Source organism: Microcaecilia unicolor, chromosome 2, assembly GCF_901765095.1.
Source record: "Microcaecilia unicolor chromosome 2, aMicUni1.1, whole genome shotgun sequence".
In the NCBI taxonomy this organism is placed as follows: domain Eukaryota; kingdom Metazoa; phylum Chordata; class Amphibia; order Gymnophiona; family Siphonopidae; genus Microcaecilia; species Microcaecilia unicolor.
Window position 1 is genome coordinate 475,431,413 of NC_044032.1, and position 26,840 is coordinate 475,458,252.

At 43.5% G+C, this 26,840-nt stretch overlaps 1 protein-coding gene across 3 annotated transcripts in view; it reads left to right on the forward strand.

The window, feature by feature from the left end:
• Positions 1-26,840, forward strand: part of EIF2AK3 (eukaryotic translation initiation factor 2 alpha kinase 3) — a 138,711-nt gene that overhangs the window by 1,539 nt on the left and 110,332 nt on the right. For all 3 annotated transcript variants that reach the window (XM_030191038.1, XM_030191039.1, XM_030191040.1), the window contains exon 2: positions 25,934-26,063. In XM_030191038.1, the coding sequence (XP_030046898.1) occupies positions 25,934-26,063 (130 nt within the window). The remainder of the gene's footprint in view (positions 1-25,933; positions 26,064-26,840) is intronic.

The following is a 26,840-nucleotide window of genomic DNA, read 5'->3' on the forward strand; positions in this document are numbered from 1 at the left end:
CCGCTAAGCTAACTGCTTTTACTGCATTCTCTGGCAGCGAATTCCAGAGTTTAATTACACATTGAGTGAGGAAATATTTTCTCTGATTTGTTTTAAATTTACTACTTTCTAGCTTCATTGTGTGCCCCTTAGGCCTTAGGAAAGAGTAAACAAGTGATTCATGTCTACTCATTCCACTCCACTGGGTGTCGTCGTCTATAATACGCTGAAAACTTCTGCTCAGTGTGCTGCTGCGGCTCGGAAAGCGAATAGAATGTTGGGTAATATTAGGAAAGGTATGGAAAACAGGTGTGAGGATGTTATAATGCTGTTATATCGCTCCATGGTGTGACTGCACCTTGAGTATTGTGTTCAATTCTGGTCGCCGCATCTCAAGAAAGATATAATGGAATTGGAAAAGGTGCAGCGAAGGGCGACTAAAATGATAGCGGGGATGGGACAACTTCCCTATGAAGAAAGACTAAGGAGGCTAGGGCTTTTCAGCTTGGAGAAGAGACGGCTGAGGGGAGACATGATAGAGGTATATAAAATAATGAGTGGAGTGGAACAGGTGAATGTGAAACGTCTGTTTACGCTTTCCAAAAATACTAGGACTAGGGGGCATGCGATGAAACTACAGTGCAGTAAATTTAAAACAAATCAGAGAAAATTTTTCTTCACCCAACGCGTAATTAAACTCTGGAATTCGTTGCCGGAGAACGTGGTGAAGGCGGTTAGCTTGGCAGAGTTTAAAAAGGGGTTAGACGGTTTCCTAAAGGACAAGTCCATAAACCGCTACTAAATGGACTTGGGAAAAATCCACAATTCCGGGAATAACATGTATAAAATGTTTGTACGTTTGGGAAGCTTGCCAGGTGCCCTTGACCTGAATTGGCCGCTGTCGTGGACAGGATGCTGGTCTTTTCCCAGTGTGGCATTACTTATGTACTCTATCATATCTCCCTTCAGCTGTCTTTTCTCCAAGCTGAAGAGCCCTAGATGCTTGAGCCTTTCCTCATAGGGAAGTCGTCCCATCCCCTTTATCATTTTTCAGGCCCTTTTCTTTACCTTTTCTAATTTCACTATTCTGCGGTAACCAGAATTGAATATAATGTTCGCGGTGCGGTCGCACCATGGAGCGATGCAAAGGCATTATAACGTCCTCAGTTTTGCTTTCCATTCCTTTCCTAATAATACCTACTATTCTATTTGCTTTCTTAGCAGCAACCACACACTGATCAGAGGGTTTCAACATATCATCAACGATGATGCCTAGATCCCTTTCCTGGTTGGTGACTCCTAACGTGGAACCTTGCATTACGTTGCTATAATTCGGGTTCCACTTTGCCACTTGCTCACATTAAATGTCTGCCATTTGGATGCCCAGTCTCGTAAGGTCCTCCTGTAATTTTTCACAATCCTCTTACGGTTTAAGAACTTTGAATAACTTTGTGTCGTCAGCAAATTTAATTACCTAACTAGTTACTTCCATTTCTAGATCATTTATAAATACGTTAAAAAGCAACAGTCCCAGCACAGACCCCTGGGGAACCCCACTATCTACCCTCTCCATTGAGAATACTGACCATTTAAGCCTACTGTCTGTTTTCTATATTTTAACCAGTTTTTAATCCTCAATAGGACACTACCTCCTATCCCATGACTCATGACTCTCCAATTTCTTCTGGAGTCTTTCATGAGGTACTTTGTCTCTATATATTTAACCCTTGAACAGATTTGCTAAAGTAAATGCTCAGTCACGTATGTAGGACTCGTGTATAGACCAGTTTTCTCAGGCCTGAAGATGTATATGTACTGATAGCCTTTCATATAGGGGCCAGATGACCAGTGCTAGGAATCAGTAGATGTAAAGTCAGTCACTTTAGGAGTTTGAATGAGATCAGTAGTTGGAGCCTCTTTTTTTTGTTTGTTTATATTGTAGACATATATTGGCTATAATTTGCTGATAGCATGAAGATGTTTTCAATTAAAATTGTGTAAATCAAGCTTGTAAAGCATGTATTTTATTATCGGGAAGGCTTAGTCATTTTTAGCACCTGCACTTAGCTCAGCTTTCTCTCAAATTAGCAGTTCTTCAGTTCTCTTATCTGTGAATGTAAACTTGTTTTTTTTATACTACTACTACTGTCCAAGGCTACCTCTTTGTACTTGTGTTCACCTGTGTAAACCTGACCTCTGAAGCCTGCTTAGACTGAGCCTACTAATGCCTTACGGCAGATTTTTCTGGTACACTAACATGCTTCTCCTCAGCAATTATTGTCTGGCTGTTACTGCACCATATTATTGAAAAGCTGTTTACCCAGGGATGTAGGGAGGGCCAGGAATACCACTTAAATTCAACAGAGATGCCAAGTTACCCAGTTCCAGGATGGAGACTTTTTGGACAGTTCTAGTTTTGAACTTACATCTCAAAGCGCAGGAAATCCAGAACTGTCCCAAAATCTCCAGCCTGGATCTGGGTAACTTGGCACCTCTGATTCAACTGTCCTCCTGTCCCTCATTAGCCCAGGTCCGCTCTTGATGCAAGAATCAGCTGGTTCTCCTCTGTTGGGGGGGGGGGGGGGGGCTGGGCTGATTATACTGCCTTCTTTTCCTTTGGTGGCAAGGTCCTGGAATTCAAACTGGTACATATAGATAGTCAATAAAATCTGGGAGATCTATTAGTGAGGGCCCAAACATAACTTGTCCTAATTTTTGCAGAATTCACAGTTTTAAAGCTGTGAATTTGTTATCTGTCCTGGGAAGACTGGACTGCCAATGAGCAATTCTCTTCTTATGTAGAACACGGCAAGGAGATTTCTGCCTTCATCACAGTACTGAAGCCATAGTTACATCTCTTCTCAGTGATCTGCATTCAGTTCTAGACCTGGAGAAATGGGAATATTGCTTTGGTAGTTTCATTAGATCTTTGTGCCACCTTCAGTTTTTAGTAGACGATGCACTCTTATTAAAGCGTCTTTCTGATATAGGTTTATCTGGAACTGTTTATAGGTGGTTTAAATCAGTGTTTCCCAAGTCCAGTCCTGGAGTACCCCCTTGCCAGTCAGGTTTTCAAGATATTCACAATGAATATGTATGAAAGAGGTTTGCACATAATGAGATAGAATATGCAAACCAAGTTCATTGTGAAAACCTGGCTCTCAAGGGGTACTCCAAGACTGGACTTGGTAAACACTAGTTTAAATCATTCTTGGATGGGCAGACCTGTATGGTAAAATTCTCTGGCACCACTTCACCTCTTGCAGTTCCCCAGGATTTGATTCTTTCTCCTCTACTTTTCAATATTTATCTGAGTTTCTCTACCTTCACTCATTCAGTCCTATGATATTAATATTTTTTCTCTGTGCTGCTGACATCTTGTTAATTTTCCTGATTTCTCTCAATATTAATCTGCAACCATTACAAGACTGCCTGAAATCCCTGGCGTACTGGCTTTACCATCATAAACTGGTCTTGAATCCAAACCCAAACGGTAGCTTTCTGGATTACAGGGTTATCATCCCCATCACAGATTAAACTGTCTCTTCTATTGAGCCACTTCGCTGGGGATTCTTATTAATTCGGAGCTGACTTTTGTAGATCACGTTGGTGCCGTGGTAAGAGTGTTTGTTTGTTTGTTTTTTCCCACTACACAAACTTTATTTGCATAGTTATCTGGACTTTGCCACTCTTCATACTCTCTTATCCATGCATTTCTGATGTCTCGTCTAGATTACTGCAATTCAGTGTATGCAATTATCTCTAATCATCATAGCAAACGTTTTCAACACTCCCAAAATACTGCAGTGAGACTCTTATGTAGGGCCCGTAAACATGATCAACTTGCACCTTTATTCTAGTGACTTCCTTGGCTTCCTGTTCATTTTCGTGTTTGGTGTAAAACCTTATGCCTTGCACACAAGTCATAATGCTTAGAGAAGATAAGTAGGATGGGGTCCCAAAAAAGTAAACAGGATGCTAGGAATTATTAGGAAAGGGATGCAAAATAAGACCAAGAATATTATAATGCCTATGCAACCTTGCCTTGAGTATTGTGTTCAATTCCGGTCGCCGTATCTCAAAAAAGATATAGTGGAATTAGAAAAGGTTCAAAGAAGAGGACCAAAATGATTAAGGAGATTGAACTCGTCTCATATTAGGAAAAGCTAAAGAGTTCAGGGCTCTTCAGCTTGGAAAAGAGATGGCTGAGGGGGGGGGGGGGATATGATTGAGCGCTGCAACATCCTGAGTGGTGTAGAAGAGGGCAAAGACCAGGAGACACTCAGTGAAATTACATGGAATTACTTTCAAAACAAATAGGAGGAAATATTTTTTTAATTCAAAGAATAGTTAAGCTCTGGAACTCGTTGCCAGAGGATGTGGTAACAGCGATTTAGCATATCTGGGTTTTAAAAAAGTTTGGACAAGTTCCTGGAGGAAAAGTCCATAGTCTGTTATTGAGATGGACATGGGGCCGCTGGTTGGCCTGGGATTGGTAGCATGGAATATTGCTACTAATTTGGTTTCTGCCAGGTACTTGTGACCTGGATTGGCCACTGTTGGAAGAAGGATACTGGACTAGATGGACCATTGGTCTGACCCAGTATGACTATTCTTATGTTCTTCTTCCATTAGAAGATGCTAATTGGCTGGTTTTAGCTGGTTCTAAGCAAGCCTGTTATGAAACAACACACACCATTCTGCCTTTTATTTTTAGCTCCCAAATTATGGAATGACTTTCTTGGACATATTTGTGCTGAGCAGTCCCCCAAGGAGTTCAAAAGCTTACTTAAGATGCATGTTTTTTTTAGCATGTCGTTTGGAGAGTGACTGTTAAATCAGCTGTTCTGATCTGGTGCTTGTTTTTAACAAGTGTATAAACTACAGTGGAACTGTGTGAATGCCTGTCTTCTATTTTGATAATTTGGCATTCCTTTTTATACCAAGATATTTTTTTTAACTATTTTTGACTTGATATACCGCCTTTGCTGACTATCAAAGCAAATATAAACAGTCGTGTCCATTAAACAAACACATTTGTACTTCATTGTAGTGCTGGTGTTGGTGATATTGCTAGAGTATGGTGAAAGTTCCAGGGCTGTTTTTCTCTGTTTTGATTTGTGATGTGCACATGAATTAGCCAGTGGTTTAACACATGTATATTTACTGTGCTTTGGCTTAAATTTTAGACAAAAAGGAAGTGGACTTCAGAATGGAGGGTGGGCAGGAGGTAGATGTGAACTGTCTTGCTCTGAAAAATCTAACACACACACCTAAATCTCTTCCTTCTCCTTATTGTCATAGATTACTCATGAGTGAAGGATGCCTGGGGATAGTGGAACTTTGGAGTAAGCAGGAGGAGGAGGGTAGGGAATATGGGCTTTATCTCACTGCCCTTGTTCTTGTTACCATTCCCCCTCTGAACGCTCTCCCTCGCAGCACTCTTTCCCATTCCCCTCTGATTACACATTTTGAATTTAAAGTTTTGTTTATAGAGTTTCTAAACTGTTTTACTCCTGGGAAGATGAAAACTTTTGAAATGGAGCTTCCTGTGAAACCTTTTCCCCAGTTTTCAGGGTGTTTAGCGCATGAATCCCTTTTTGCAGAAGTTTTCACAGTGCATTAGTGTCTCTATGAGATTAGAACAAGGTGTGCATGCTGTGCTGCATTTATCTGGAATGGTAGCAAGCTTTCTTACTAAAATGTCTGAAAACTTCAAACAGATTCTGAGGAGTACACATTTTCAAACCTGTTTTTATTTAAAACATTTGAGTAAGAGAGTCAAACTTGAAAATAAGTTCAACTAGGTCCCAGAAGAAAGAGATTGAAGCAAAAAACTGAAATAAATTCAGCGTATATACCAGAAATATGTACAGTTCTTAGTAAAACAGATGGTACTATCACAGCTGTGGGTTATTTAGGCCTATGATTTGCCACACAATTGCTGATGAAATTGTTTAATATGAACCCTTTGCTGTCCAGGAAATTTCTCCCACCACTACCATTGTCCCTATTATAAACTTTAAACATTTTTGAGATCTTGTTGAATGAGTGGTGGAAAACATTTGGGTAGCTTCTTTTATATTTATATAAAATTCACTCGTACAACCACTGCAATCTTAACCACGTACAGGCCCTGACTTGCTCTACAAAAAAGTTGAGTGGTTTTTCATACCCTCTAATTTATTCACTCAAAGCATGTTCAGATTTTGCATCTGCACAATTTACAGGCACTGCTAATCCTCTAAGCAACTGGAGATGAGGAATACACGTTTTGGTAAGACCCGTGCCCTCTATTATTTTTATTTTTCAGCAGTAGCTGAGTGAACTTGGATGTCAGAGATCTGCACAAATATATGCTTCTGCTGTTAGTGAGCTAACAGGTTTGAGAGATGAAGTGCCATTTCTTTATTGCTTCTCTTCTAACTACAGTATTTATATTGAACCAGCAGACATATCGGCACTTTACAGAGACACAGCCTGTTTTCTGTAGAGCTTCCAGACTAGTCAAGTGTTAGAGGAGAATCGGGATTTAAGAGTTCTAGTATGAGTGGATTAACCGAGGACAGGGACCTCTGTTTTATAGAGTAAAACTGCAAGAAATAAGGCCTCTAATAATCTGTATAAGAAAAAAATGGGAAATGAAGGGAGGTGTGGGCGTCCAAGTAGATCAAAAGCATTGACATTTTAAACCTGTAAAAGTAATTGTTAAAAGGAATAAACAAGTGGTTCCCAAACCTGGTCCTGGATGTACCCCAGCCAGTCAGGTTTTTGTGATATCCACAATGAATATTCATTAGTGAAATGTGCATACCAAGGAGGCAGTGCATGCAGTTCTCTCTCATGAAAACCTATCTGGGGTGCCTCCAGGACCAGGTTTGGTAACCACTGGAATAAACTGAAGAGATATTTAGGAGGGAAAGTATAAGCAAAATAAGTCTTAGAAATCAACTAGGCTTCCACTGTTAGCGAGCTCTGGTTACCTCCCCACTCATGGGCCACTGAGAAAGCATTGCTACTCTCCTCTTCAGTGGATGGTGTGTGACCTCCTCTTGAGACAGCATGCACTCCAGCTTACGAAGGAGGTTCATTACTGTCATGGTATGTGCAAAACTAACTCATTGGGAGATATTGCCCCTCAGGAGAGAACCTCTGGTAAGGGGTGGCTTCTTGGCCCATGCATTGTGGAAGGGGGACCGACACTTTTATGGTCTCAAGTCCTACAGTGGGGCAGGTGAGCTTTGTGCTCTTTGCACTCATTGAGAATTAGTTGTGCTCTTACGTCTGTGCATTATTTGGTTAAATTCCTGTTACAGATTTATCTTGTAAGCTCTAGACTGTGTGTTAGGGCAGAAATTGTCTGCTCTGGTGTGAAGAAACAACAGGGGAAGCTTGATGGGGGTTTCTTTAACTTCAGAGATGGGAATCCCTCCTTCCCTCTTAGTCCTTCAATTCCTCACTCAATCCTGCTTAGCCCCATTCTTACCAATGAAGAGATTCTATACCAGTATGGGAAAACAAAGGCCGCAGCTTCTTTATTGGCAACAGTTTAGATGTCAACCAAATGACAAACAGCTTAACCTCGAGCTACACCAACAATGTGCAAGAATCAACATTTTGCACCCTCCAACCACTTGCTCTCTCAGCAAAGTGGTGTGAATTAACATAGCCCCGATTTAGCCGAGCAAGGGCCCTTCAAGTCGGGATTTACCTCCATGCCAAATTTTAAACCAGGTCATCTGACCCATTAGTTACAAATCCAGCTCATCCCCCATTAGCCTGAGACCCTGTAGCTCGGGTTACTGCCACAGGGGCCAGCTGGGACCTCTTGCTATCCCCCCCCCCCCCCCAACCACCAGAAGCTGCGGCTTTGTACATACCTACACCCAAAGAAGAACAAGCAATTGCTATCCAGACTGCGTGCCAATAACATCCAGCCTCCTCCCCATAGCAAAAGGAGAAACTGACCCTGGCCAAACCATCCCACATCTCCGGGACCCCTCCCCCCCCCCCAGCTGCCCAACAACAGATAGCCACACTGGGCTACAAGTCAGTTACCAATCTGCCACCTGACCTGTGTCAGCTCGCTGGTCCACTCCTGGAGATCAACACAGTGGGGCCCTGCGAAAAGAGCTGCCCAGACACTCTGCATGGCAGGGAAACCAACCAAAGGACCAGTCTTGGAGCCTTTGAACTGAAGTAATCAGCCACTGCCCAGGAAGCATATCCACCGCAACCCTGCTAAGACGTACAAGTACACCCGGGTGGTGCAGCACAGCACGGATCCCACTTACGAAGAAGCGGCAGCCTCCCAGCGCCCACACATGCCCTCCGTGCTCAACCAGGAAAGCCACAGCTGTCCATGAGTCATTTTGAAGCAAACTCCCTCAAAGCCCACTCAGTACCCCATGACCTGCCCAGTGCTTGCCCTAGCATCCAAACCAGATGTGACAGGAACCCTATCCGGAAAAGAGGCCTGAGCAGCACCAGCATAGAAGCAGCATACCCGACCTGGGTCCCCAAAAAGAACCCTCAACAGCCCCCCTTTCCCACTCCCAATCCACCCCGGAGCAGCCATAGGCAGAAGGAATGAGGTCCAACACCTCGCTTGCCCCCAAAACAGCCACCAAAGCGTAGCACCTCACCTCTTCCAGTTGGTTTCTTGTGTACCCAGGCCAACTGTCAGGAACACTGAAAAGGGGTCCCCACCCAGAGGACCAAAGCTCCCCCACAAGGGGCCCTGAGTGACCCCGGGCCTGAGAATGTTCCGTCCACTCTGCAAGACACAAGCTGACCCCTCAGCACCTAGCCTGTCCCAGGGCGCACCAGAAACACCAGCATAGCGCCTGTATCCAGTGACACGCTCCAACCAGAGCTTCCCACTACCCTGCGCAACTGTGGCAACTGTGGGGGAGTGAGAGAGCAATGCCAGACCAGTGGAGAGGGGAAGAAAGAAGTGGAGAGACCAGATTGGGGGTGGGGTGGGAAAAAATGCTTAACTTGTAGACCAGGTGAGATCAGAGGCTGAGTATTTTGGTGCCCTTAATCACTGGCCCCGTCCCCCATAATAAATACAGCATTTGTCTCTGTCATATATAAGTACACTTTCATGCAGGCCTTGTGAAACATTTGATCCCCTTCTGATGTTTACCTAGAGTCTGGTTTACCTTCTAAGGGAGAAAGAGTTTAATAACTTGGGCTCTTAGTATCATGAGGTGCTGCCTGTGGCCAGTTGTAAACACCTACGGCAAGGCCTGAAACAGCCAAGCCAAGTTCTTTCAGCAAACGGCTGCTTTCTCTTCCTTTTAACATCTATTCCTTTACAGAGCACTGCAGTTTCACAACGCCTGAGGCATCATGCTCAATTCAGGTATCTACAGAAACATTTAATCCCATGTTGATATAAACTTGCGCTGGAAACATCCTTCTTGGCTAACTCTTGACATGTGGCTGGCTGTTAGCAGCGGGTTATTCAGTCCTTTGACTGAGAGAGCTCCTTTTGGAGTGTGCTGTGACTGGCCTCTCATTCTCTGCTAGTGTTCTGCTAAACAGTGCAGACTCCATTCTCTCCAGGTAAATTCTTAATTAGCTTCACCTGTATTCTCCAGTTACTCTCACATTCCTCTGTGGTAGGTACCTTTCTGCTGATTAGCTTTACTTAAGACTTGCTAGAACTGTATCTCTCAGCAGCTTTCTCCTTGCAGTCCCTGTTGGGACTAGTTTCTAGCAGCTTCCAGTTTCCTCTCTGGCCTATACTGGCATTGCCCCTAGGGCAGTGGTTCCAAAACCTGGTCATGGAGGCATCCCATCCTGTCAGGTTTTTGGTATATCCACAATGAATATTCATGAGACAGATTTGCATTCAGTGGAGGCAATGCATGCAAATCTCTCTCATGAATATTCATTGTGGATATCCTGAAAACCTGACTAGCTGGCGTGCCTCCAGGACCAGGTTTGGGAACTACTGCTCTAGGGTGCTCTTTACAGCACTCTGGAACCGATGCCGAATGCTTGCTCAGATGGAAGCATGTGATTAGCATGACATCCACACACAATTTTCTGGGTACATGATGCAGAAAAGGGTTTTGCACAAAACTTCGCATTTAGACACTAGTGCACAGTATATTAAAGTCAAGTGGTAATGAGGCTATAGGCTATTCTGACCCATTACAGAGACAATTTTAAGCTGAGCACAATGCAGGAACTTGAAGGCCAGGTCTGAGGAGATAGGTAGAAGGGTTAGCTCATTCTTCTGCAGCAGCAGCAGCATCTGAATGGGGTGGCGATGGTTCTACTCGCAGATCTGAATAGAAAACAATTGTATTTTCACATGTGCTGGAACGTTATTCTGTGCATATACATTTTCATGAACAGACATTTTTGTGATACCAATATTTATGCACAGAATAGTAATCCAGCATATGTGCAGATACGTTCCAGCAACAAAAAAAAAAAGAGTGCTGCTGCGGCTCGGAAAGCGAATAGAATGTTGGGTATCATTAGGAAAGGTATGGAAAACAGGTGTGAGGATGTTATAATGCCGTTGTATCGCTCCATGGTGCGACCGCACCTTGAGTATTGTGTTCAATTCTGGTCGCCGCATCTCAAGAAAGATATAGTGGAATTGGAAAAGGTGCAGCGAAGGGCGACAAATGATAGCGGGGATGAGCCTGCAAATAGGTGGGAAAATGTGGGATACAAATGCAAAAAATAAATAAATAAACATGGCAACATTTTACTTACACCAATACCTAAAAACCCCAAGAAACCAGCGAGTGATGTCACCAACTACCGTCCTGTTGCCTCCATTCCCTTGCTAATTAAATTGATGGAAAACAGAGTGACCTCTCAAATCAAAGCACCACTTAAAACTAAATTTAAAGCTGTTCGCAAATCAGACAAATGGTTTGATACTGAACTAGTGGCTTTTAATTGAGATTATAGAAAAAGTGAAAGAGCATAAGAGGGTCTGGCACTCTTTGATATCTTTGCATAAGCAGCTGGTAATCGGAAAGAAGAAGGTATTTTATTCAAAATTGATAGGAAATGATATCCTCGATACACACAGACTTTTTAATTTAGTAGAAAATCTTCTAAATACTGATAATTTATGATCAGACAAAACAAGTGGTATTTTGTCAGCTGATATGTTTGTCAGCTATTTTAGGGATAAAGTTCCAATGTTGTGTGGACAGTTGAATTTAGACTCTGTTTGGGATTCTGAGGTAACTGATCGGCAAGATAATATTCATGTGGATCATATGTGGAATAATTTTGAGATTATGACTGTAGATAAGGTTAAACAAACCCATGTCCAACGTATTTGATGAGTTCTACAAACGATATGTTTGTCAGCTTTGACATATTAGGTTAATGACTGTTTAACCAATGGGAAATTTCCATCTCAGTGGGGGGAAATTACCCTCAGAACAACCCCGAAGAACCCTAGTGAAGATCTATAGGCAGTTTGGTATCCTGTCTTCCAATTGCCTTGATACCTTAGATTATTAAACTCATGCAGGATTATGTGTCTAAATTTAGACACTTACCTGGATAGATGTAACATCTTTCATCTAGCCCAGTTGAGCTTTCTTAAAAATTATAGCACCGAAACAGTGATAACTGCTATCATTGCACATGGAAAAGCATTATTGAGTAGAGTTCAAAATGCTGTTTTAGTTCAGTTTGACTTATCTGCTGCATTTGATCTAGTAGATCATAATCTACTACTGTCTAGGTTAAGTATTAAAGGACCGAGCAAGAATGTATTGAGTTGGTTTAATGGCTTTCTTACTGCTTGAAGTTATAAAGTGCATAAAGCAGGCAGTTTAATCTGTAAATTGGACTCCGGGTTGTGGTGTCCCACAGGACTCCCCATTGTCCTCATCATTGTTCAATGTGCTGCTTCAACCTGGTCTTAGTGTTTGAGAGATTTAGAATATCTTTTTTTTTTAAATTTACGCAGATGGCATCACTCCTGACAACTGGGTACCGGAGTAGCACATTGTAAGACATTGGGAATTATGTACAAGTTATTGGGAATTAGATTTTAACCCACAGACTTAAATTATACCTGGAGAAAACTAGGTTTCTCTGGCTGGGTCTGTTTCACTCTTCAAAATTTCCCTTACATTTTTCTATTGGAGGGAACACCTTTACTTTTGATTTTTGTTCTGGGGGTGGAAGTGGATAGTTTACTAACTTACTCTACTATGTAAAATCTTAATTAAGAAATCCTTCCACACATTGAGAAAATTGAGAATGATCTGGAACTATTTTGAATCCGAAAATACAGACTGTTGGTTTAAACTTTGACCCTGTCCAGACTGGACTATTGTAATAATAATATTTTCAGTGGTTGGACAAAGACGCTCATTGGACGACTCCAGCTTCTTCAGAGCACAGCAACGTGATTGATTTTTTTGAGTTGGCATATTTGCATCAGCCACTTTGCTGCTGTTGAAGCTGCATTGGCTGCTGGTTGAGGCCAGGGCACAGGTCAAACTGTGTATCACGGTGTTTCAGATTATTTATGGCATTGCACTACCTTATTTATGTGACTTCTGCATCATAATTCTGTTAATACCATGAAAACTCATGATCAAATGCTGTTAAAATTTCTTTTGGTCCATTCTGTTACATTAAGGAAGTTATTTGACTCTTCTTTGTAGTATTGGATTGTTTCCTTGTGGAATTATTCCATGCCTTCAGAGATCTGCCTGCTAAGGAATTATCAAGTATTTCAGAAAACTCTTAAAACCTTTTTTTATTTCAAAACATTTTTGGGATAATCAGTTGAACTTTTTTGTTTTATAATTTCTTTTTACGTTAATTGGGGTTATATTTTATGTGTTTTGTGTTAGCAGAACTTTTGGAATATTCAGTCTCAACAAAATATGTCTTCAAAACATCAATTGGAGACATTATGGGCACTCATGAGGAGTTGTCAAAGGAATCTAAATTTAAGCTTTGTTAGTTCTCAAGTGTCTCAAATTTCTGTTGGGAAAACCGGCCTCTTCTTGGCTACCATTCCAGTAACTGGTGCTTGTTTCTGTAGACTGCTCCAAAGCACCAGTCCTCCTAATCAGAGTACCCAGCTTTTATTGTTGCTCTGCTCCTTAGGACTTGAGCTAGCTGATGGAGCACTGGGTAATTGAAGCTTCCATTCAGATCCAAGCTGCCCATAATATATCCAGTGTGACCAGTGGAGGCATTACTAAACAGGCTGCTAACAGGCACAGAAAAGCTTAAAACTGACTCAGGTGGATATATGTTACTCGTCCCTGAACCACTAGTGCCCATAGATGTGTCCTTGTGCCCCTGTTCAAAAATTTCATTTCCACGGGCCACTGAATTGGACTCCAGAGGCACCGCCATAGTGGCTGCATCTAAGACAGGCAGCAAAGAAACTTCCACCACTCTTTTCTGAAGTGACATAGACCTAATTTCCTTTAGCATTTCACTGTTTTCTCTTTTTGGAAAGTTGGGTAGTGGTGTACCCTCACTGCTGCATTCTTCCGCATCACACATAATTTCTTTCAGTTTCAAGTATTTTTATTGAATTATTTGCATATAACAAGAAAAAATATATAGTGACCAGATACATAATCATTAAATAATAACGATGTTTAAATCATCATGCATAGAATTGAACAATGATAACTAGAAGTTATATAAGAAGAAATTACATTTGTTGTGAACAACCCTGCATCTTAGGAATAGTTAACCAAGTACCCACAACTATGCAATGTATCTGGTAAAATAGATTTGAATTTTAAAAAAGAAAACAAAATAGAAGATGCTGAAAGAAAAAGAGAAAAAAAGGTTTGGATTGCTTCCTAAAGGAAAAGTCCATAGACCATTATTAAAATGGACTTGGGGAAAATCCACTGCTTATTTCTAGGATAAGCAGCATAAAAATATGTTGTACTGTTTTGGGATCTTGCCAGGTACTTTGTGACTTGAATTGGCCACTGTTGGAAACAGGATGCTGGGCTTCGTGGCCCTTCGATCTGTCCCAGTAGGGCAACGCTTATGTTGTAGAAGGGTCTATAAGAAGCCGAAAAGGGCAACAATCCCCAGCTTCTGAATGAAGTTGTAACTTGCTGGATTGAAGGAGCAGATATAGTAGGGGCCAGGATCAGCAGCAAGCGTGTAGGCCTAATGCAGAAGTGCCTATAAGTTCAGGAAGAGCAGTGTACTGGTAATAGATAAAGGAAATGATAAGGAATGCTAGTGATGAGAGACATTGATTCAGTAGGATTGGGGAAAATAGAGAGAGAATCTTGAGAGTGGAATAGAGGAGGGATGGGTGAATGGAACAGATGGTGGTTTTCCTTGGTGCATAGTGAAACACTGATTAGTGACGCTGGGGGAGTAGCAGCATAGGAGAGAGCAATAGGGACTGGTTGTGTTGGGGAAGACAAACAGTTGGGGATGGACTTGCTTGTGTGTGTGGAGTTGGGGGGGGGGGGCTGACTGGAAATTTTTATGAGGGATCTGTCTAAATGGGTAGGAACTTCTGATTTAGAGCACTGGACTGGCTTTTGAAGTTCTATAAATGCTTTTCAAGACTCCAGTGTCTGACCTTGGAGAACATTGTTTACCTTTCTTTGGCTCCGGGATCCATTTGACACCAAGGTATGTGTCTTAATCTTCTTTACCTTGGTTAATTAAAATGGATACTCTTTTATGAACATTCTACAGTTAGTTACCATGGCATTGGAAGAAGATATTTGTTTAGTAGGTGAGGTCTGTGAAGTCAAGTCAGTGTCACAGCAGGGATTAAGTGTGACATTTACTTGCCATTTATAACCACTCCTATGGATCTTTCAGTGAACTTGATATGAGTGTGCCTTAAAGCAACAGAGCTGCCAAGAAGTTTAATATACTTGAGTAGCACTGTTTGTTTTTGTTACATTTGTACCCCACGCTTTCCCACTCATGGCAGGCTCAATGCGGCTTACATGGGGCAATGGAGGGTTAAGTGACTTGCCCAGAGTCACAAGGAGCTGCCTGTGCCAGGAATCGAGCTCAGTTCCCCAGGACCAAAGCTCACCACCCTAACCAGTAGGCCACGGTTTGTCTTTTTTTTTTTTTTTTAATCTTGAGGAGAGTGAAAACTCTTCTTGTGTAGTCATTTTTGGTCATGAAAAATACCTGGATTCAAGGTCCATACATCTGTGATTTTTGTTAGAGAAATCTAATGGTCTTGTTTTAGGCACTGTGTGACAGCTGGAGCAGCTGCTGCACACCTGAACATAGTGCTTCATCTTGCCCACATCTCTTGCACTTGCATGTCACTCACTAGCCTTCACTTGATATTTGCTAGCTAGCAATCTTGGATTTCGCATCCTGCTTTTATTTACGTATCTAAGTTTTTCAGCCCTGGTGTGTAGTCATGTGCATTGCTCTGAAGAAATAGGTTCAACCAAGTGATACAAGTGAGTCATGTGGCCTTGTGTGTTTGAGTGAAAGGAAAATCAGTTTTCTGGAAAAGACTAGAAGTCTTTTTTTTTTTCTGCTTATGTTTTCCCTGCTATAGTGCATCAACAGGAAAAAGTTCCTGTTTCCTGTTTGTTTGATTTTCTTTTTGTTTTTCTGGCTTATCCAATTAGAAGTGTGCCTCCAAGCAGTATAGCTTTCCCTTCTGGCCTTCAGAAATGTTGTTTTCTGTTAACTCCATAATCTGTGAGAAAATGCAGTTTCTAACTGGGTAGTAGACCACATCTTCTTTTCTATGCCTGGGTGGGATTGACTTTAGAGCTTAGGGTCTGTCTGTTGCCCATCTTAAGGTCAACTCCATTGAGGAGATTTATAAGACTGCCAAGGAGTTAGTCCATATATTTATATATCATTTTTGTCTGGATATGACTTTATATTAGGATAGTAGATTTACCCTCTATGGCCCTTTTAGAAGGCTAGAGCCCAGCTCCTTCTCTCCTGGGGCTAACATTTTTGTTTGCTTTTCTTTATAGAGTTTGTTCTTGGATATTAATAATGAAAAACCTCCAAAATCCAGAAGGATTATTTTAAGTGACAAATATATTACTGCTGATTGGCAGTTTTTCATGTCCCTCCACCTCCCCTTTTTAAAAAAAATGTTTGTTGATGCGGCCCTTTGCTACTGAATCCACTTAGGTGGCATGATGAAGCTGCTTTGTCTTCAGAGAACGCACAATTGTTCACCTTTTTAACTGCTTTTAACAGTCACACAAACCTTACATCCTCTACCTGGAAGATGTTTTCTCTTGTGTTGAGTGTAATTTTATAAGGGGATGCTTATTTAGTTAAGGCACTTGTGTTGAGCCATAAAGGCAAGTTGATACCTACTTGTTATTGTAAAGTGTTAGTATGAGTGGTAGGTACAGATGTTTACCCTAGCCTTAGAGCAGGGAGAGTGTCAGCACCAAAGCTTGCCAAGTAAATACATAAATTGTAGTATTTTATAATATGTGCATATATATGCATACTTTACCCCTGTACATTCCAATCATAGTATGTGTCATTTTAAACAGTGTACTTTTGCACCAGGTTGTATTTTATAAGAGGTGTCATGTGCTACTGTCAGTCTGGTAGCATGGCCGTGATATTTGTATCATCCAGTCTGATTACCCTCTCCCTCTCAAGGCTCCCTGATCCTTCTCCACCCTCCGCTGTACATGGCAGCCATCCCTCCATCCACAAAGATCCCCCCCTACCCCAGAGCAGAACCCCCCCCCCCCCAAATCACTGATCCTTCTCCCACCCCTTGGACTTACCCGAGGGTCTTCCTGGTAATTAAGTGGACCAAGATGGAAGCAGTCTTCCTCTGTTCCCATCCTAGTACTGCTCTGGGTTCAAAATGGCAGATTTGACCCACTAGTGGTGGTCTCACAGTACTTAGGCTAGGTGGTCAATCTGCCATGTAAGGCACAATTGCCCTTATATAACAAATTTATCCACCAGTGGTAGTACCATGAGACTATTGTTAGGGCTTAGATTACTGCAGCACTTTTTTTTTAAATTCTGAAGTAGAGGAGTGTGATAGCCGTGTTAGTCTACTCTTAAGGTTATCAATAGAAATCAAACAAAATAAAACATGGAAAAGAAAATAAGATGATACCTTTTTTATTGGACATAACTTAATACATTTCTTGATTAGCTTTCGAAGGTTGCCCTTCTTCCTCAGATCGGAAATAAGCAAATGTGCTAGCACATTTCCGATCTGAGGAAGAAGGGCAACCTTCGAAAGCTAATCAAGAAATGTATTAAGTTATGTCCAATAAAAAAGGTATCATCTTATTTTCTTTTCCATGTTTTATTTTGTTTGATTTCTATTGATAATTTTAAAATTCTGTAAATGAAAAAACACATAATTTGAAGAACTTTAGCAGTGCATAACATTACTGTAAATATATCCATCAAGTTTATTATTCTGGTCAGCCCTCTTTTAGACTAGTATTTCATCAGCCATAAGTACATAAGTATTGCCATACTGGGACAGACCGAAGGTCCATCAAACCCAGCATCCTGTTTCCAGCAGTGGCCAATCCAGGTTACAAGTACCCGACAAGATCCCGAAACAGTACAATATACTTTATGCTGCTTATCCTAGAAATAAGTAGTGGATTTTCCCCAAATCCATTTTAATAATGGCTTATGGACTTTTCTTTTAAGAAGTTATCCAAACCTTTTTTAAAACCCCGCTAAGCTAAATGCTTTTACTACAATCTCTGGCAACGAATTCCAGTGTTTAATTACACGTTGAGTGAAGAAATATTTTCTCCAATTCATTTTAAATGTATTACTTTGTATCTTGATTGCATGCCCCCTAGTCCTAGTATTTTTGGAAACCGTAAACAAGTGATTCACGTCTACCCATTCCACTCCACTCATTATTTTATAAACCTCAGTCATATCTCCCCTCAGCCATCTTTTCTCCAAGCTGAAGAGCCCTAGCCACTTTATCCTTTCCTCATAGGGAAGTCGTCCCATCCCCTTTATCATTTTCATCACCCTTCTCTGTACCTTTTCTAATTCCACTCTATTTTGAGATGCGGTAACCAGAATTGCACACAATGTTCAAGGTGCAGTTGCACCATGGAACGATACAAAGGCTGTCCATTACGTTCACTCCCACTATTACAGGACGAGTGGGTGGGTATGTCCATCGACCAGCAGGTGGAGATAGAAAATACAGAACTGAACACCACTACATAGCTCCCTGCTAGCAGCTCAGCTCCTCAGTATCTTCTATCTCCAGCAGGTGGATAGACAGACTTCCTCTGTCTCTAGTTCTGAGACCTTGCTCCTGGTCCAGTTGATCAGCTGGTTCCCAGTTGAGCAGAGTGAGCAGACATACCTGGTGGTGCTGGGTCCCTGTCGTGCCTTCCTCCTGGGGTGTTCTGCACCCTTTCCCTGTTTGTCCTCTGTGTGAGAGCCTGCTCAGCAACCAGTCTACTCAGAAGATGAGGAATCGCATGCAACACAGTGAGTCTGGCAGGCTGGTGCTGCTGCCGTGCCCTGCTCTGAAAGGGGGGGGGTTGTCTTTGTCCCCGGGTACTGTGAACCCAGGGTGGTGGGTCCTTTCTGCTGTGCTAACTCCAGACTTCGTTCCTTTTATCTTGCTGCACCTTATGCCTGGAACCGTCTTCCCGAGCCCATACGTCTAGCTCCATCTCTACCTGTTTTTAAATCTATGCTGAAGGCTCACCTTTTTGCTGCTGCCTTTGGCTCCTAGCTGCTACTCATTGCCCTCCTTCTCCCTTGTGCCTCTTTACCATGTAATTCCCTTGCCCGTAATGTCTTGTCTGTCTGTTTTACCTAGATTGTAAGCTCTTTGAGCAGGGACTGTCTCTTTATGTCAAATGTTCAGCGCTGTGTGCATCTGGTAGCGCTATATAAATGCTGTTAGTAGTAGTAGTAGTAGTGCTTCAGGCTGTGGGACATCAATGGGAACACTGTGTGTCGGTGCTATGAAAAAAAGAAGAAGAAAAAAACATGGAGGAAGTGGAGCAGTTTAATGATCAGTGGAGTGAGAACCAGGAGAGCCTGGTTGAAATCTCACAACTGCTCCTTGAGGTCTTTGGCAGATACAAACAGACTGTGTTTCCTCCGAAGACAGAAAACTGCCTAATCTACCTGAATGTTTAAAAAAAAAACCAAAACATATTTTTTTGCTTGTTTGTACTGTGCTCTTGTTTTTTAAAAAAAGCGGGTGTGTAGCACGCTGCGCCACATGTTTTCCTACGCAGCGGCAGTCTCTGGCCATGGTAACCCCCACTTAGTGTGCGACCTGCTGCCCGTCTTGCAGTGAGCGGTGTTCCTCCTTGGGCCGCTGCACGGTGTGCAGTCCGTCCGTTTCCCAAGTGGAGGAGCTGATTCGGGGCTCGCACATACAGGGCGCGCTCTGTCATAGCGTCGCGTTTCGGCTCCGGTCCCTGGTGCAGGGCCTTGGCACTTCGCCTCAGAAGGAGACGGGAATGGTGGCTATTTTGTCTTTTTCGACAGAAGCGAAGCCCCTGCCTAGGCAGCTGTGTAGGTGGGGGGCCCTTCGGGGGGGGCCCTGGGTCAGGGCCAGCCCTTTGTCTGCTCTGCCGGGCCTTGGGCTGGTGCTAGGAGCCTCTTCTCCAGCAGGCCTAGCAGCTCCGGGGAGAGAGAGGAGATGGGGATCTCCATGCTTGTTCCCAGGGGATCACAACTGCTGCCCCGTGGAGACTTAGTCTCAGATTTTGCTGCAGTTGGGCTGCTAGGAGGCAGCCCCCTGATTTCAGAGGCACTTGCAGCGCTCCCTTGGGGAGTTTCCGGAATATAGTCAGGCGGCTAGCCTTATGAAGAGCCTCAGGGGCCCGTCCAGGGTATTTTCCCATTCACCTGGACATTCAGGTCCTGCTTGCTGCAATGTGGAGTGCGTCTGACACAGGCCTACTGGTTGGGAGGACCGTGGCCCGTCCTTTTTCTCTAGTGCTAGAAGGAGGAGATGTTCCCTTACCTAAGTTGGACTCGGTGTCTGCAGTCACCTAGAGTACTACCTTCCCGGTGGTTGGCGGCCTTGCCTTGAGGGATCTGCTAGATAGGAAGCCGAAACAGGCTTTGCAGCACACCTTGAGGTGACTGCTTTGGAGCTGCAGGCTTCTATTTGTAGCCTCTTGGTGGCACAGGCCTGTTTGCAGTGGCATCAGCAGTCCTTTTCCCAGGGCAGTCCCGGGCTGCCTGGATGGAGGCGGGCTTAGCCTGTCTAATGGCCACTCTGTATGTCATTCTTAGTTTTTCAACCACAGGCGTGTCATTGACGCTGTCTGCGAGGTGTCAGTTCTGGCTGCGGGCATGGGTGGCCGTTGCCACTTCAAAGGCCTGCGTGGTCAGGTTACCCTTTTGAGACATTTCAGTTTGGGAATGACCTCAGAAATTTGGTTCAGGAGCTGGGTAAGGGTACCCCAGCATTCTCCAGAAGATGTTCCTTGTTCTGCTTGCCTTGCAGGCTCAGCAGATACCCTGTTTCATGACAGCTTCATGTGTAGGTCTGGTCGTTAGACCTTTGGCCAGAGGGCTCAGTTTCGGGCCCGGCTATCTTGTTTCTGGCGAACGGAGAGCCGGCAGGGCACTGAGAGTGAGTGGCTGCTGTCTCCTGGCAATCCCAATGTAGCCAGGCCGGATGGTCCCTCCGGGCCTACAGGGGGCCGCTTCAGGCCTTCAGGACGTTTGGTGTATCTTTTTCCTCAGCTCTGCTGCTGGTTATTCTGGCTGATGGCTTCCAGTTGGAGTTCTCCCCTCCGGTACAGTCTCCTTGTCGGGGGGCCTCTGGCAGCTCAGAGCAGAAGCTCAGTTGAGGTTCTGCTGGCCCTTTGGGCCATTGTTCCCATCCCTCCCGCCGAGAGCGGTCTGGTCGGTTCTCCTCCTATTTTGGGGTTCCCGGGAAGATGGGAGCAGTGCAACCCAATCGGGATCTCTAGGGGTCCACCGGTGTCCGTTTTCGGATGATGACCCTGAGGTCTGTGCGCCCGTCCATTCAGAGAGAGAGTTGTCTCTGCTCTTGAGACCAGAGAGACGTAATTACTTTCCCCTCTGCGGGCTGCTTCTGCAGTTCTTTTCCAATTCCGGTCCCGACCATTTGGTCTCCTCACGGGCCCGGGGACCTTTTCCTAGGTCGTGCATGTAGCGGTCTTCCTGCGGGGATGAAGGTTTATTTTCCTCCTGTACTTGGACAGCTGGCTAATCAGAGCCTCCTCTTCCCAAGCCTGTATAGAGGCTCCTTCTAAATAGTTTGCCTCCTGTTTTGTTTTGTTTTTTTTCTGCTTTGGATGTTCAATTTCAGTGGGGCACATGGCGCCAGCACACCAACTTTGAGCATCTAGGTGTTCTTTTTGATTCTCTGTGAGCTTGAATGTTTCTCACAGAGGGACAACGCTTTAACTTAGCGCACTGGATTCTTCGCTTCTGCTTCATTCCCAGCTTCCAGCCTGGGATTTTTGTGCAGCTCCTTGGTTCTGTGACAGCGGCCCTGGAAGTGGTACCCTATCCTCTGATTCGGCCAATTTATAGGGCCCTGTTCAGCTCCTGGTCTTCGATTTCAGAGGGTTACAGCCTCTGGCTTCTTTGCCCCTGGCGGTCAGACAGACCTGAGGTGGTTGCGGCTTCACCAGTCATTGGCCCTAGGGAGGCCCTCCCCTCTCCTGCCTTGGGAAGTGGGGTCTACAGTTGACAGTTTCTTTGGCTGGAAGAGAACTCTCTGGGTCTGGACACCCTGCTCCATTTGTGTCTGAGTGAGGGACTCCTGTAGGCCTTCCCTCGTGCTGAAGTTATGTGGGGAGTGAGGGATAGTGGCAGACCTTCAGGATACAGTGCTCCTGTTCTCCAGCCTGGACACGGCTCCAGTGCTATGCAGATGTCGTGAAGCTCCTAGTTGGGGAGCTACTGCGATTCCCTCAGGTTCGAGGTTCTTCTGGTAGGGCCTGGTGGTCATGGAGGATTCTTCTCCCTTTGTTCTTATGGCCTGGCCCTTGAGAGGGCTCGGCTGAGGAGGAAGGATTGTTGGATTCAGTCCTGGCTTTCCTGTTGCAAGCTAGGAAGTGCTGTTCTTCCTTGGTGCCTGCCAGTACTTTGCTTCCTCCCTAGGCCATTTCCTAACAATTTTGCGGGAGGGAGTATCAAGGGCTAGCACTGGGTTCCTTGTGCGTTCCACTGGCAGCCCTGGCTTGCTTTCAGGGTCGTTGGCAGACCTCTTCTTTAGCGGCTCTTCCAGTTGTGATTCGTTTTCAGAGAGGTATGGGTCGCTTATGCTGCCCTTTGCGTGCCTTTTCCGAATGGGGTTTTATGCTGGTCCTTGCTGCAGCACTCCCCATTTGTGCCCCGTTGCTAGGTGATCCTGATAGTTCTCATGTAGAACGCGTTGTTATTGGGGTGCTTCTTGCAACTTCAGGCTCCTTCTTAGGCCCTTTCTCCGTCTTTGTTTTGGTGGCGGGGGTCTCGTTTCGGGCAGTATCAGCCTTCTTGCCCGAGTGCTTGTTGTTTTCTTTTTATTTAGTTGTCTCTATACCTCTTGCAGGCTTCTGGACTTTCACAGGGCTCTCCTGTGTTTTTTCGAGGTTCCCGATGTCTTCCGCCTTTTGTATGGACTTTTTGTGCAGTTTGGTAAACAGCAGTTGGGTCTCATGGCATCTAGGGCTTCCTTTGCCCGGTGGGCGAAGGTGGCCGTGGTCTCGGCCTATATTCTGGGAGGCTGTTCTCCTCGAGTTGGAAGGCACACTGCTGGACAGGTGACTACGTCTCGGGCAAAGGCTTCTCTGCTTTCCTTCAGTAGCATGATAGTATAGCGGGGGCCACGCAGGCAGCGGCTGCATTTGGGGTATCAGTTCTGCTTGTGGCAGGTTCGCCCACCCTCGTAGGGTTAGCTTTTGAACATCCCACTCATCCTGGAATGGTGGGAATGAACTTAATGGAAGGAGAAATTAGGACTTATCTGATAATTTTCTTTCCATTAGTTCTTCACACTATTCCAGGAACTCTCCTATTCCAGGAGCCCTCCCGTGGTTCGACGCCCTGATTGGTGGCTCTATGCACGGTCTTTGTATCCTGTTTTCCAGGGACCTTGTCTTTGGATGGTTCTTAGTACATAAGTACATAAGTAATGCCATACTGGGAAAAGACCAAGGGTCCATCGAGCCCAGCATCCTGTCCACGACAGCGGCCAATCCAGGCCAAGGGCACCTGGTGAGCTTTCCAAAAGGGCACCTGGCAAGCTTCCCAAACGTACAAACATTCTACACATGTTATTCCTGGCTGGATGTGTTGGTTGCTGACCATGCTCCTGATTGGGGGTTCTTTCTTCCTTGCTTGAGGACTGATACTGAGGAACTGGGCTGCTAGCAGGGAGCTATGTAGTGGTGTTCAGTTCTGTATTTTCTATCTCCACCTGCTGATCGATGGACATAACTCATCCTGGAATAGTGTGAACAACTAATGGAAAGAAAATTATCAGGTAAGTCCTAATTTCTCCTTATTTCATCTTCATTTTTGTTTCTGTTGCTTTCTTAGCTGCCTCCGCACACTGAGCAGAGGGTTTCAACGTATCGTCAACGATGACGCCTAGATCCCTTTCCTTGTCGGTGACTCCTAATGGAACTGTGCATTACATAGCTGTAATTCGGGTTCTTCTTTTCTACCTGCATCACTTTGCACTTGCTCACATTAAATGTTAACTGCCATGTGGATGCCCAGTCTCCCAGTCTAGTAATAGGTCTTCTAGTAATTTTTCACAATCCTCTTGCAATGTAACAACTGAATAACTTTGTGTAATCAGCAAATGTAATTACCTCACTAGTTACTCCCATCTCTAGGTCATTTATAAATATGTTGAAAAGCAGCGGTCCCAGTACAGACCCCTAGGGAACCCCACTATCTATCCCTCTCCATTGAGAATACTAACCATTTAACCCTACTCTGTGTTTTCTAATTTTTAACCAGTTTTTAATCCACAATAAGACACTATCTTCTATTCCGTGACTTGCCATTTTCCTCTGGAGTCTTTCATGAGGTACTTTGTCAAATGCCCCTTGAAAATCCAGATACACAATATTGACTGGCTCACCTTTATCCACATGTTTGTTCACCCTTTTAAAGAAATGTAATAGATTGGTGAGACAAGATTTCCCTTCACTGAATCCATGTTGGCTTTGTCTAATTAATCCATACTTTTGAATATGCTCTGTAATTTTGTTCTTTATAATAGTTTCTATCGTTTTGCCCAGCACCGATGTCAGGCTCACCGGTCTGTAATTTCCTGGATCGCCTCTGGAACGTTTTTTAAAAATTGGCATTACATTGGCCACTGTCCAATCTTCTGGTACCATGCTTGATTTTAAAGATAAGTTACATATTACTAGCAATATTTCTGCAAGTTCATTTATAAATTCTTTTTTTACTCTGGGATGAATACCATGTGGTCCAGATGATTTGCTACTCTTCAATTTGTCAAATTGTGCCATTACATCATCCAGGTTTTTAGTGATTTCATTCAATTTCTCTGACTCATTGGCTTTGAATATCGTAAGTAAAGTGATTGATTACTTTATGTGCTGTAAAAACCTGCCATTGCTTGTGGCACCCATTACTGTTACCTGATATGTATTAGATGTAAGTTTATAACTGTTGTTTTAGACTTCCTTTTCTGTCTATTTCCACTTTGTTTTGTGTCCCATCACCCCGTGCTTATTTTAATATAAATTGTAAACCGCTTTGATAAAAATTGTTGTTGTATTGCAGTTTATTAAGTAAAGTTATTACTTCATATGTTTCTAAACCAGCATGTTATTGCAAACCTTCCTCCACAAATCAGAATTCAGAAAGAAGACAGATGAGAGAAAACCAGATCTGTTGTAGATGCAGTAGATTTCTGATTACAACATTTACTGCTTTGAGCTATAGCCATTACAATGAGAAAAGGAAAACTGCATAGAGCAAGTGAGGAGACAACAGAAATTATAAACAAAGAAAACTAGTCTAAAAGGCTGATAATTTTATAAAGGACTAGAGTGTGTAGGAACAGCATTTTACATGCTCAGACTCTTATAAAATTGCCCTGGGCATGTACACACACACACACATGTAGTTTCAACATACAGATCTTCTGGCAAGTGTTTATTTTTAAATGCCAGGCACAACGTATATTGAGGTGGCATGAAATCATCTGTATTTGCTGTGGTAACAGTTAAGAAATGGTAAGGTACCACCTGTTAACTAACTGCAAGGCGCAATCCCAGCCCTTTCCATTTTATGCCCTAGGTGTCAAGCCATTGTGATACTTGTAGCATAGCCGTGTATTAACAGTAAGAGCATGCTGATTTTCACATTAACCCCCCAGATTCTATATAGCACAAGTTAAGATGCACGTACAAATCTGTTCGTATTTTGGATTTGCACACTCAGTTAAGCCATTCAGCGCTGATAATTGCCAATTATCAAGTAATTATTGGCACTAATTGGCATTAATTAGAATTTACACACACAACTGTTTAAGTGTATCCTGTAATGGATATGTATAAATTCTAAGTCGCATAGCTGAAAAGGGGGCATGGAATGGGGGAGTCATGGGTGTTTCTGAAATCTATGTGCGTTGTATTAGAATACACCCAGTCTGTGCCTAATTTAGTCGTTGGAATTTACACCAAGTTGTACTTGACGCAACTGCCTGCGACTAAATTTAGTCGTGTGGTCAGGTGCTCGGTGTATTCTATAAACCATGCCGAAATTTAGGAGTATTCTATAAAGTACACCTAGACATTTTTTTTTTTTTGTGCTGATTTTTTTAGGCATGATATATAGAATCTAGCCCTAATTGCTTAGGTCACTTCAGTAAAAGGGCTCTTTAAGACTTTATGCACTATGCATTATTCACACATTTTTAACATCACATAACAGACTTCATGGATAAAACTCCAGTTTGTTTTTTGACATGGATATCTTGCTTTGCGTTTAGGTGTTTGGTGATAATCAGCACATTGGATGGGCGGATAGCAGCGCTGGACCCAGAGAACCTTGGCAGGAAGCAGTGGGACCTGGATGTGGGATCTGGATCACTGGTGTCTTCCAGCCTTAGCAAACCTGAGGTCAGACTTTTTCTTTTTTAATCCTCATAGGCCATACGAGTCCAGCTAAGTAATATACTTTTCCTTTTTCAGCTTTTGCCTTTTCATTTTAGGGGTGTCCTACTTATCTAAGGAATATGGTTACAGCTTTCTATATGAAATACATGTTTTGATGACGTGAGGCTTATCAGACCTTAGTTTCCTACTTCTCTGTTACCATTTAGAAGAGGGATCACATCTACTCTTCTCCAATCCTGTGGAACCTCTCCTGTTTCCAAGGATTTATTAAACAAATCTTTGAGGACTCATCAGAACATGAGCTTCCTCAATATTCTGGGTTGGATGTCATCCGGTCCCATGGCTTTGTCTACTTTCTGATCTCTCACGTTGCACTTTTAGCGTATGGCTGTATGCTATGGTGGATCATCCTTCACTGCTATCATACTATCTGTCTGTGTACCTCAGGGCTCTGTCTTGGAACCTCTTCTATTATCTCTATATACTTGTTCCCTTGGTGCTCTGATCTCCTCCATCTTTTCACTGATGATTCCCAGGAGTGGAGGAGTGGCCTAGTGGTTAGGGTGGTGGACTTTGGTCCTGGGGAGCTGAGGAAATTAGTTTGATTCCCACTTCAGGCACAGGCAGCTCCTTGTGACTCTGGGCAAGTCACTTAACCCTCCATTGCTCCATGTAAGCCGCATTGAGCCTGCCATGAGTGGGAAAGCGCGGGGTACAAATGTAACAAAAAAAAAATCTACCACTGGGAATCCAGGTCCAAGGTTGCTTGTCTGGCATTGC